The following is a 13,355-nucleotide window of genomic DNA, read 5'->3' on the forward strand; positions in this document are numbered from 1 at the left end:
AGCAGAAAGAATTGTAGACGATGCAAGAAAAAATACGTTTACAGTTTTAGTTTTATTTTAAAAAAAGAAGCAGCCAACAAAAAAACAAACAAAAAAAAATACAAAAGAGAAAAATCAAAGTGTGGTGAGTCAGAGCTGTCTCTGCAAGATGGTTACTACTGTTCAGATTGATCGAGCAGCCTCAGACACACATCGTATCAAGACAAACACATGGGCTCCAGGACATCTGACAGAGCTGTGCAGCCGGCTGGAACCAGGCCTCAAATCTGGTTCTCATCAGGACGTCGATCTCTCCAGCTCTCCAATGCATCAACATGTTTTGTTTTTTTTTAAACAGTCAGACTGGATCAAATCCAAGCAATGTAGGGGGTAGCTGGGGGCAAATTCTGCAACCCACATGACACAGGCTCAGTAACAAACACTTAGCAGCAGCCCACTTCTGGTTATGTAAAGGTCAATTTATGCACCGTGTCCCAAATACATACTACATACTGATCTTTGAACTGGCTTTCATTATCTTCAAACAACAAAGTGACACAATAAGTTTACTTAATGCATTTTGATGTCTGCTTCTGATGTCACTTCCTGGTAGCATAAAATAAAATGTTGATATTCTGTATACTACACACTACAACAGCCCACTATGATGATATATGTAGTATGGCACTGTGACGGTTACTGCAGCTAATCCCCCAGTCATCGCTCTGGCACTACTGTGGTGAAGTGCAATAACAAATATCCTATTGCCACACTAGAGTGCCTAAGTCAGTCCCGTGGTGGAGCGCCATGGGACCTAAATTTTGAAAAAAAACCCCCAAAAAACGTGAACTGTAGTCAACGGTAAGAATTTTGATCCCATTTAAATCGTGCTGCAAATCACGTTTTTCAATTTAGAAGATAATTTTTCGAGTCAAGAAAGTTGCAGTTTGTCATCAAAGTATCGGATGTAATTAGAAGAAGAAGAATTAAGAGTACAGTCATTATTTTGTCCCTCAAAAAGCTAACGTTAGCCACTGTGGCGATGATGCCTGTGTGTTTTTGTACCAGGATGTGGTCGCACACCAGCAGGTCTTAGTTGCTCTCTCTCTTCATGGCTGACAAAAGCACTAAGGAACGCTAATAAAACACTTTAAGATAACAATACAAGGGGCAGTGAGATTGGTGCTGGCGACGTATATTAGTGAGACCAGGGAGCGGTTTCACACAAAACTAAACCACACCAAACCTACCGCAAACTTCCTTGACTTGCAAAATTACGTTTTAAATTGACCAACATGTAGTTTGTGGCAAAAAAAATGCTTCTTGCCATAGACTACCATTCATATTTTTTCAGAATTTAGGTTCCATAGGGCACAGCTGAAGGGCTTAAGGACTTAATGATGACATATGAGACAGACCTTGTAAAACAAATTCTAAAAATAATTTTTAGCTCAAAAAAGATTAGATTTTCCAAATACCCTAGACAACAACCTCAAACACTGGGCCTTTAACCCACGTCTTAGTTTAAGTTTATTTAATATTTCTTACAACTGAATTCAGTGATTGGCTAATTTAATGCATGTGAGGGCACATTACTGGTCTATGAGAATGGAGTAAGTGCTTTGCATTGTTCTACTAATCATACAGTGTAGGTCACAACCACCGACATGCAGCCATGAGAACTTTAAAGTATGAACTGCTGTGCATCAGTGTTGAGTCTATCAGCGAAAACTGACAACCTGGAGCACCACATTCACATCAGCACACAACCATTGTTTTTAAAAAATACAGCTATTTTTGGTCTGAACAGCTTCTTGTCAGTTATATATGGTTTCTACCAACACAAGTGGAGGAGGCGGGGTTTCTTGACCCACATGCCTACAGTCTCAACAGAATGAGAAATAAGGGGAGACCGTTAGCTGGGTCATGTAATGACCGTAGGGAGGGCCAGGTGACTGAACAGTAATACTTCGCAGACATGTCTGTGCTGATGTCTCTATGGATCTCGCACATGCAGAGAACAAGAACCCGAAAGCAAAACCCGAGATGTTGGACACAAACACCAGGCACATGTTGAACGCACACGTTTTGTTGAGTGTCTACGGCACAATGAATCAACACGCCAATGACCTTTGACCCAAGAATATGAAAACCTTTTAAATACTGTTAACATTTGAACAAGAAAATGACAAAAAAAAAAAACAAAACGAAAGAAACCGACGGTCTTAAAATGTTGCTGCGGGGGAGCCTCAAACTACTGTACAGACTCCCAGTCAAACAGATCTGTCCTCTAATAAAGACAAACTAAGACAGGGAGAGAGAGACAGAGGAGAATTCTAACGCATCCTGTACTCCGACGTCTTCGACATCTCACACAGCTGACCCTTGAAGTCGATGTCTATGGTGAAGTCCAGGTCTCTCTGCAAAGCAACGGCAACAAGTCAGACGAGATGCACACAGAGACTTAAGGCTGTAATCAAACAAGTCTCTGAAATCAAATCAAAGATGAACGATGAAGCCCTTACGTTATTCTTGACGTTTGGCTTCATGCTGATGGTGCCGAAGATCTCCTCGCCAGTCTTGACTGTCAGATAATCATCCAGGTAGAAGACTGTCTGCTTCCAGTGGGTGTAGGGGGACTCTGGGCCTGAGAAAAGGGATATGTATGATTAAATACAGTCTGCTGCTAAAACAATTCAAAGGAGTCATTAGGTTGAGAAACTAGCTCATTATGTCTGAAATACTAAGTCATTATTTTGAGATACCAACTCATTTTGATAAAGTTTCTCATTATAATGACTTATTAACAGTCACATTGGCAGAAACAGACTTCCATAGACAGAGACGGGGCATGGAAAAACATAGGTGTATATCACACAAATCTATCTGCTTGTCACTGTTCAAAGACTCCAGTTTGTAGCCTGCTGGGAGTCACCACACTAAACAGCCCACTGGTTTTCCAGCGGTTCATACAGTGCAGGCATCAACACCACTGTGGCCACAAGGAATATAATTAGTTTGTGGGGCATAAGGAGAAGAGTTTATACTGAGCCACATTGTGTCTAAAACACAAAAACACTGTCTAAAACACTTCAGGTGATCATGAACGAAGTCTTTTAGCTGCAGCTTGTTTTCAGGCTTAAGTGTGCTGACCGGGCGCAGCCGCATGTGTTGGCGACATACTGTTGTTGACGCCATGACATGCACTCGACTGACCAATGGTGTAACTTTACCCAGCTACTTACTTACCCAAATCCATCTTGTCTTTTTACTCTGCATCAAAGATAGTGGGAGTTATTACTTTAAAAACTAACTGACAGTAAAACTATTTAACACTATGGTGGTTATGTTTAGTTCACAGGTCACATGCGGGCTGATCTGTACAGGCTACAGGCCTGCTGCGATCTGTTGCACCCCTACAAATTATACCATCACAATTCATATTGTTTGTATCCAGTCCTAGAAGAACAGGTTAACTACAGTCAAAGTCATGGACAGCCATAACACACTGAGCGATGCAGCCAGATTAATGATGCATGAATGAGTAAAATGTGTCCTTGATTGTACTGACTTGTGGAGAAGCCGGTCCTCTTGTGGCAGCGAGTGAACTCGATGTTGAAGTAAGTGACCAGAGCGTGGATGTAGTCGTTCCTCTTCACCTGCAGGCAGAACGGTGAGGTGAAGGTCAGGTCCTCCAGCTTCACTGTGTAGATGTCCACCTCCTGATCAAAGACGTGTAAAAAGACAGCGTTAGAGCAAACATGTTCAATTACAGAATTTCTGTAATGGGACAGAGGTCTTTCATCCACCCACCTTGATGAGACAGCCATTGCTGACCAGCTGCTTGGGGTCCACAACATCAACCAGGGGTTCCTTAATGGCCACCTCTTTGATGCATGACATATCAAAACCGTACACGTTCTCCCACCCTGACAGACACACAAACACACAGCACTTTCAGCTCACTACATCTTAGCCTTTCTTACACTGAGGTGATCTTATATAAACTGTAAAATACAATAACATGACATTATCAGTTATGTTATTTATCTGCCATGAGAAGCAGGTAACTATCAGTTATATTAGCTGGAAAAAAATAAAGCAAAAAGTAGAAATGCGCATTTTTGCACAATTTGAGGCAAAGAGGCATTTTATTACGTTTTAGACTCAAGATACAGATGATGGAATAAATTCACTTTAAACAAAAATCCATCTGTAGACAAGGCTCCTGTGTCCATGAACCCCAGTATCATGAATATCTTACAGGATGGGAAATCTCCTTATCACAGGATTATGTCAGGTGACAGAGACTACTCACAGTGGATTTTGTAGTCCTTGTACTGCCGGTCTTCAATAGCAGTGACGTAAAGCGTTGCCCTGTCAGGGAAAATGAGTCCATCTGGTTTCTGTCAGAGGGTGAGAGAGGGGGGAAAAAGACTCAGACTCACAGGTGTGTGACAGACCATCCAGCCCCCAACAGCCACAAAAACAACCCTCAGCGTATTAGGTGTTAATAGCAGAGTCCTAAAGTGCACTTCAGCAACAAACAATCACCGCTGGAATTTTTTGAAAACATCAAACTGAAACTAAAGATAAATCCTTGTGGAAAAGGACATTCAGATGTCTAAATGAGTTCACTGTTCAGATTCAGTAGCCATGAGGCAGCAAAATTATTCCTTTTTAGTTTCACAGTGACAAAAGATTACATTACAAAGCAGATCATCCACACACTGAAGTCAGGCTTTCTCAGACGTGTCCTGAGCTGCAGCATGAAACTGAGTTAATAAAGCAAGTTGATAACTACCGCTATGACAGCTGTTATCTCTGACTGGGATTTTAGGTTTTGTCACCAGCCCTTGAAAAGAAAGCCTGGCTGTACTGCACTTCCTTCGTAGTTTCTCTTTTCTGATTCACTTTGAAATATGGACACAATCGGCACACAGTCATTTACTCATTAACATCATTAACCTGTGATGAAGTGTTTGCTACAGACACACATACTGAGTGGCTGCTTTTACATTGCATGTTTTTCATCCAAAGGAAGCATGGTCGTAGATCGATATTTGGCTGCTCTCATAAGCAACGCCTCCAAACAGCAACTGTTCAATCACTGATTAGCAACTGTAACTATGGCGCTGCAGACCTGTCAAGCTTTGAATTTATCTACATGTTGAGGTGGTGTGCAGGAGACTCTTTTCCTGTGACGATTGTGGTCCAGCTGGTCTGGCCCGGGGACCACCTCAAGGTCCACTACACTCTTCCTTTTCCCACATTAGTGAGTGTATTTCTGTCATTGATCATGTAGATATACCTGTCATACTTTACCATCTGACCAATGTTTGCTGTGAGCTAGCTTTAGCCTCAGTTAATTAGCATTAACGTTATATGTTTGCTTAACCGTAACTTTACATATACACTTTCACAGCGTTCTTGTTTTAAAACGAGTCAGATGGAAACACAAACGTCAGCTGGAGAATGACTTTTTGTATAACAAGAATGAAATCTGCTCGTGAGTGTTGTCATTTTAGCTGACAAAATCCACGGTCGTCAGCCAGAAATGAGAAGCTGCTTTTGTCTACTTCTCTGTGGAATCAAAGACCTTGTGTGCCAACAATGACTCCCAATTTTGATATTAAATCTGCCACCGTTATCACCGTAAACTGCATACATGCAGTGCGTAAATGGAAAGCTTGACAGACGTAGCAACAAGTAACTATGGAAGGCGGTGCTTGACAGAGACATACATACCAGCCACTTGTCCCTGGCATAAATGACTGTATTGAGCATGGACTCGTAGAAGAGGCAGTAGCCCATCCACTCTGATATGATGATGTCTACTCCCTCCACAGGCAGCTCCACCTCCTCCACCTTTCCCTTGATGATGGTCACAACTGGAGACACAAGAAAAGGACAGAAGTTACATCATCAAAGTCCTTCACAACACCTAGAAATATTGTAAAACCCTACAAAAGTGTCATCACATGATTGGATTTTTTTTAATCACCATCGTCCAGTTTGTTGGCCTTGACAATTTTCACAGCATAGTCTGAAATGCTGCTGCACTCAATCTGTAAAGACAAAGAACATTTAAATTCATACATTCCCTATTTATCACTAAAAAAAAAATGCTTAATGACTGGCCAATCCAGAAAGCCTCACAAATGGATCAGTTGTGATATAGTCCAATACGTACCCCTATAACCTTCTTGGCTCCTGCTTTGGCGGCAAACATGCAGAGGATGCCTGTCCCACTGCCCACGTCCAGCACCACCTTGTCCTTAAACAGATGCTTGTTGTGGAACATGGAGTTGCGGTAGGTCAGGGTGCGAACCTCATCTTTCAGCATCTCCTAATGTGGCAATAAAAATAGCAGACAGGTTAAGAACTGGGAGATAAATTTTATTTTGATCACTGCATCTTGTTTAAAAGAAATTACCTCATGGATGCCGAAGTGGGCATATGAGTCAAAGTAGTAGTCCTTTGAGGTCATGTCCTCAGCTGCAGGCTTGGCTGAGCTCTCCCCCTGAGAAACCTCAACAAAGACGCACACAATTACAACTTTGTTCCTGTTTCAGTTTACAGGTCTTAACCAAATGCAAAACTACAGACAGTGCACATGTCAGATGTGGTGTAAAGAATTTATCCTCAATTCAGAAAGGGGATAAACAGCTCTTAATGCATCAAAAGAGCATAAATAGATAACTCTGGCTTTGACTTGGTGCAGGATTTCCCCCAGCAAATTTGTTAGGCCTGGAGGCAACTATCTTTCAACAGGGGCTGTGGCTGAGTGTCTTTTTTGACAGTGATAAACTGATGGCACTGTTTAAGTAGGGCCCTATGTTTTTTTTGATAAGATTACAAAAAAACCCAGAAGAATTTATAAAAAGCCACAAATTACCAGATTTTATAAACCTCTTCCTTAAGTCAGTGCTACAAGCTGACTGATGATTTGAAAATGTTAATGTAAATGTAATGTAATGTGTTTAAGTAATTTATTCAACATACACTTTTACAAAGTCAACTAGAGTAGATATTTACAAAGAGTCTGACATTGAATTGCCTTTCTTGACAGGTAAAATGATATTTTTAATTGACAGACACAATCGTGTAATTCATGGCACAATTAAAAGAGGATGTCCCATGTCAAAAAATTCCCTGTTGCCTAGGTCCAGTGGGCTCGTAATACACTCAGGGAAACCCTGTTGCTCATGGGGTGTCTCTGCCAACTGGACTGAACAGTAGAAGTTTGAGTCTGTAAATTCCATTGAGAGGCTAGGCAACTCTTCCTGACAGACAACTCCAATTGCCACACCCCCTTTTAGTCAACTGGTATCAACACACCTTCACCTCCATACAATAGAGTGTAATTTTAAGTTAAAGTTTCTTTATTCAACAAACAGCTCCACCAGATAAAAAATGGTGTCAAATTAGCGTTGAGCAATTGGGCAAATATATAATCTATCAATGACGGGCTGAATCCATCACAGATTGCTTTTTTCCGACGATTTTTGAGGCAATATTTGTCACTGTATTTCGCTAATGTAATGATTTGCAGAGTGACTGCTCCACAGTGCACTTTCATCCGCCAGTACACTGTACACACCCCAAGTAACCCAGACCATGAGTGAGAGGCAAACAGCCTGCAGAGTCAGACTATCTACACTCTTTTCACACGGTTAATTTAGGATTTAATTTGACCAAACTAGAGTTGGTGTTTATTGGAAGAGTGGACAGACTAACAAAGATGGTCATGGTGAGTTTTACATGTTTTTCTGTCACCTTTAAATGAAGTGTTTTACAAGGAGTTAACGAGCCAATTAAGCTCATCTTAGTTTGGTAAAAGAAACTGGATTCAGAAGGTGAACATTTGCATTTCTCAGCTAAAAAGGAAAATGGCACTTGAGGTTTTTTTTTGTTTACTGGACGTAGTGAATTCACTGCTTGCTCACATCTCCCAGCTGAGACTTGAGAGGACAGGAGGAGGTGGGTGGGGGAACGAAGACATCGCCAATCGGGCTGATGATGTTCATTTTAAAAATTTTAGCATACCACCCAACCCTATGGCAAATGAGGTGCAATTACTGCCATTTCTAGACTGTTTAAATATCAGTTAATGCATTTTTAATTGGTGAAATTCTTAATGGCAATTAAATAATTGATGATTAATCATTTACATCACTACAAAACTTGTCTGTTGGAGTATTGAGTGATTTTTGACTACAGGTCCTGATTCTCATTGGCTCATTTGCAATCAGATAGCGTTATCTAAAAAAAAGTGAATGAAAGGTTGGGATATTCATTCAAATTATACTCAGTACTCAATTATAATTCTAACAGTAACTAAGTAGATTACATAGTGTAAAGAATAGTAGTGAATAAAAGTACGGACTCAAAGGGTAAATAGCCCCCCAAAAAACTTAATAAATAAATACTTTATTACAGTAATTTGAGAACTTGTGATTAGTTATTTCCACCCCTGCCTAATACAGAAAGTTACTATGGGACAGTTTCAAATGGCCAAGTTTACGGTGATCAGGGCCAACCAGCCCGCAGTACAAAAGACGAGATCACATGGTTAATAAAACTGTGTTGCGATACTAGCCTTCATTGAGAATTGTCATACACATGTCCCGCGACCCGCACCGCCAACTCAAACAAAGGTCTCGAAATGTTCACCGCCAGCAGGTTCACTGCTAGGCCTGTACACTAGAGCCAGCTAACAGGTAACTTTGATGTTACCTACATGCTGCTGCGCTTTAACGCGTTGTGCTAGCTTACTAATGTCGGCAAGCAAAGACACCAAGACGTAAAAAGGTCAGCAAATGTGTTGTGGGCACCGTTAATAACCCGGGACACCACGAGAAATGTCCCGGCACACGTGTGGGATCATGTGAGAGGCAGCTAACAACAGAAGAACCAGTGGGAGAATGAGGCAGCATCCACACCAGCTAACATGCTAACACGTTAGTCCCCATGCGGTCCCATAGGCTCGTCAGTCTCAACCGGCCGGCTGTCGCACAAACCACAGCTACGTTTCTACGGCTGCTTGAGCTACCAACGCTGGTCATTTGTTTTAGTTGTAAGAGAAATGTGGAATAGTTCGGGTATTTAAACCAAATCCGAGCTCCGTCCGAAGTGCGACGTTGAATGAATGAGCGGCAAACGCATCACATAGAACTAGACGTTTGCTAAGTTAAAATGGATGCATCGCTATCTGGTAATTATGTAACAACAAAAAAACAAATGTTAAGATTGTGTAACAATTCGCAACATGTTTCCCCAAATAATCAAAATATACGCGTATAGTTTACGAAAACAAATGAGAAGACTTTGTTGTATTTCCATGTAAAAGACCTTACCTCCATCCTCTCTGCTGGCGCCGCCATTTCGATCTCCTGCCTGACTGCGTGAGCTTGAAAGACTCTTCCCTGAGCCCGCCCACGACAGCCAGCTCTCCCTTCTGATAGGACCGCCTTCTTCTTCTTCTTCCTCCGCGTGTTCCTCTTCTTCTTCTTTGAGGTTTAACGGCAGTTTGCATCCAACATGTTGCATTACTGCCACCCTGAGGTTGTACACCCCCTCAATACCATTCACTTCAGAACCGTTTTCCAGTCCAGTCATCCTTAAAAAGAAACTAAATAACCACTTTCTCACCACACTCGTTCAGTGTGCCTGACGTGCAGGTACACTATATGTAATGATTCACTAAACCGCAACAAAATCGCAACAAAACTGCGAAAAATTTCCCATTTAAAATGAATGGGAATTTTGCAAAAGGCACTCAAAAATCGCCCCTCTTTGACACCATGTGGCTTCGCCATACTTTCTTAGAACAGTCATTCAAAGTTTGAATGGTTCACCAGACTGTGGCCTTTATTCACAGGAAACAACATTTTCATAGCTACAACAGTTTTAATGAAAGTAGTTTTTGTTTTGGGAGATTTTCAGTCTGTTTGAGACTTTATAATGGGTGTGAATTGTTTGAGATAGAGTGGGTGATGTCATTGCTAGAGTGGAGAACAGCTCTAAAATCATCTAGAAATTTTCTCTTAAACTCACGCCCATGGCCACAGTGTTCACTCTACATACAGAAAATATACATCAGATTGTAGGAAAAGTCATGCCAGTCGCAGAGGTGTGACTGCCGAAGCAAACGGACAAATGGTTTTGCCTAGCCAAGGTCCAAAAGGACAACAAGTCCAACCAAATGCCCCATTCACTCCCATGTTAAGTGAAAGCCAAACTTTCTGGAAGAAAGCAGATGATTCCAGTTTTTTCCATCGCGGTGGTGGCCTCATTTTTCACACCACAGAAATGAAATTTGCATCATTGCGTTCGGCAACCTGTCCTCTCGCTCACCATATGTGGTTTTTAGCTGTAGCAATTACAGTGTTTCATTAAACAGCTGTAGTTGGAGAAGTATGTTGTCTCAACATTTGCCTTTTTTTGGAGTATTTAAAATTGAATGTGCTGTTGAACACAGGCGATTGGCTGAATAAACCAACAGTAGTTAGGTCATCTCAGTATTCAAACTGTACTGTGCCGTTGCACACACGTGATTGGCCAATTTCACCAGCCTGAGTTCTTTGCAGTTCAAACCTCATGCAGAGACAATTACACCTGAAGCAGCTCAAGGTTTGAAATTATTAACAGTTGACTGTCTGTCTGTCACTCTCTCTCTCTCTGTCACTCTGTCTGAATATCTGCCTGTTTCTGTCCATCTTTGTCTTTCTGTCCAATTTTGACATTTTTGTCTGCTGTCTATTTCAACTGTTCATAAATTCAAACCTTGATCTGCTTCAGGTTAAATTCTTTCTTTCTTTCAGTCCTTTCAGTATTCAAATTTGTCTGTGCTGTAACATACAGGTGATTAGCCAGTCAGGCCAGTCCTGTCTTCTGATTGGTGGATTGACCTAAAGCTGTTTTTTGACAGTTAAAACCTCATACAGAGAGAATTACACCTGAAACAGCTCCAAGTGTGAAGTTATTAACAGTTTAAAAACACTGCCTGTCTGTCTGTCTCTGTCTGTGTCTTTCTGTGTCCAACTTTGGACATTTTAGACAGCAGTCTTTTTTGACTGTTAATAAATTCAAAGTTTGAGCTGGTTAATGTTAAATTCATTCATTCATTCATTCATGAACTGCCTATCTTGCCTACACAGTGGATACATGTCCATTCACAGTTGCTAGGCATAAATTGACAAGGCTGATTGTAAGTCTAATATCCATGGCTGCCTACTGACATTTTTAATGTCAGCCATATTGTTCTTCTGTCACACACACAGACACACGCAACCTCAATGATACATCTACTGCTATTTATACTTCTGGCAATATGGTGGGGATACCAGTCGACAGCAAGCATCAGGCACACTCAAAATTTCATGCGAAATGTTCTAGTTTGATATTGTCCTCTACCTGTCCTATTTCCATAGTTGTGTCATAGTCGTTGTCTTTCCTGTGCATTTTTTTTGCATATTGTCTTGGTCTAGTAGAAATGATCACAAAAAGCAGCTGGATGTTTCCCTATTATGAAAAGCGTGTGGTTAAGGTTGCTGTGCCCAATTCTCAGTCTGTTTATTATAATTTTCTCTTTTTATTTTGCTCCTTCACTTCTGAATATCCCTACTGTGTTTTGGATTGAGAGTCTTTCCCCTCTGATTTTGACAATTTAATACTGACTTCAACTTATCCCCTTTTTGACTGCTTCTTTTGCCAGCCTGTCTACTCTCTCATCACCAACAATACTGGCCAGGAAACAGGCAGTAACTTCCCAGAGTCCAGAACTGAGAAAAATGACTTAAAAGTTTTCTTGTTGTTCAGCCAAAACAGTGGCCGGCAGATAATTGGATATGGGGCAGTTTTATAACTTTATATCAGGTTATACTTTCTACATATTAATCCTGACCTCTGATTTGACCTTTGACCCTTATTTGGCAGTTCCTGTATACTGCCTTTGCAGAACATATCAAAAAATATTGGGTCATACCAAAGCAAAAGGCAGTAACCTCCAATTTATCTCATCACTTAAGCATTAAAAACCAGTATGATGACAAATATGATAAAATCCTTTAAACATTTATTATTTTATTACCGTACTCTTGTGATGTTCCAAGTAATATTTAAAATTAATAAAGTTATTTCAGTGTTTTTTTTTTCAAATAAAATGATGAATTTGGGGAAAAGAGCATATGCTGTAGGATATGAATAATAATAATACATGCTTTTTTAAAATTAAAAATTGTACCAGAATTTGACACTGACATCAGTAGATGGAGCAACCAGTTACTGCCTTCTGGGTAAAGGTGTGTCTGAGTTTCTGAAGGAAAAAGTGCAGGGGTTCCCAAAGTTGCCAGAACCTGTCTGAATTTTTATTGAGATCATTAAGTGAATCTCCCCACAGGAAGCACAACTGATATCTGTGATAACCACATGTTAACCAAGGGGACCTGTGGGGCACACCATTGCAGTAGAGATTTGGCATCCTTATCAAAGAAATTGTCCAAACTATGGTGCAACATGAACCTCTTTCCAAAATACTTTGATACACTGACACGACCAGAATTCACTGAAAAATGTACCTTTATATATTCTTTATATATTTTACATTTGAAACAGAGGATGGAGCTGTTTGGGAACATGTTCTGGAGGAGGACAGATGCATAATAGATCCTGTGAAAAAATAAAGTTTTGTCCATGTATAGAAATAGAGGAGCATTTCAGAAAGATCCCCTTGCAGATTTTGGTCCAATCAGCATCATGCTCCCACAACGGCTTTAATTAATTGATTTAACTGAAATTGCACCCTTGGGAGACCTGGCTGAGAGCAATATAACTGCCAACTCTTACAGTTTTAAGCGAATACCATCCTGATCTGCAGGGAGAGAGTCGTTGTAGTGGTGAGTCTGAGAGTTATGACTGTGACTCTGTGGTCCAGAGTCAGTCCTGACCTCCATGAGGCCCTAAGCAAAATTCTGCTGAGGGCCCCCCCTAACTGACCAGAGCTCCCACTACAAACCTCCCTCCTTTAAAACAGTTTGCTCCATCTGTCAGCCAAAGAATAAGTAGATCTATACAGAACAGAATGAGATCCAGAAAAACAATATTTACTGAATAGAATATATTGTGTAGATTCTTACCTGTTCCCTGGTAATTAATCAGTTAACTGATTTTAAATTAAATATTTAATGACGACAGTCCAGATGCAATAATGACTTTCCAGGGTCACAGATGTAATACAATGTGCGTCCACAGGCACCCTCATCTTTGTTGTTACTACCTCCACAGGGGGGGGGGTGTAGTCTTTTACTGAGGCTGAAAAGTTTTCTCACCATTCCCCCGTTGCACAAAATAGCCCCTCATGTAAACAAAGGGGG

At 40.8% G+C, this 13,355-nt stretch overlaps 1 protein-coding gene across 2 annotated transcripts; it reads right to left on the reverse strand.

Moving 5' to 3' along the window:
- Positions 1-1,373: 1,373 nt before the first annotated feature.
- On the reverse strand, positions 1,374-9,404 carry prmt1 (protein arginine methyltransferase 1). Of its 2 annotated transcripts, none has more exons than XM_084743717.1 (10): positions 9,339-9,404; positions 6,416-6,502; positions 6,173-6,328; positions 5,984-6,047; positions 5,728-5,870; positions 4,298-4,385; positions 3,793-3,908; positions 3,551-3,701; positions 2,505-2,626; positions 1,374-2,399 (listed from the first exon to the last, which is right to left on the reverse strand). In XM_084743717.1, exons 1-10 carry the CDS (start codon positions 9,363-9,365, stop codon positions 2,316-2,318), a joined length of 1,038 nt encoding a protein of 345 aa, XP_084599843.1. In that variant the 5' UTR covers positions 9,366-9,404; the 3' UTR covers positions 1,374-2,315. The 2 variants fall into 2 exon arrangements, with proteins under 2 accessions (XP_084599843.1, XP_084599842.1); XM_084743716.1 differs by having other exon boundaries at positions 6,416-6,511; positions 9,339-9,400.
- Between the last annotated feature and the right edge of the window lie 3,951 nt (positions 9,405-13,355).

Source organism: Lutjanus erythropterus, chromosome 19, assembly GCF_056507025.1.
Source record: "Lutjanus erythropterus isolate fLutEry1 chromosome 19, fLutEry1.hap2, whole genome shotgun sequence".
NCBI lineage: Eukaryota > Metazoa > Chordata > Actinopteri > Lutjaniformes > Lutjanidae > Lutjanus > Lutjanus erythropterus.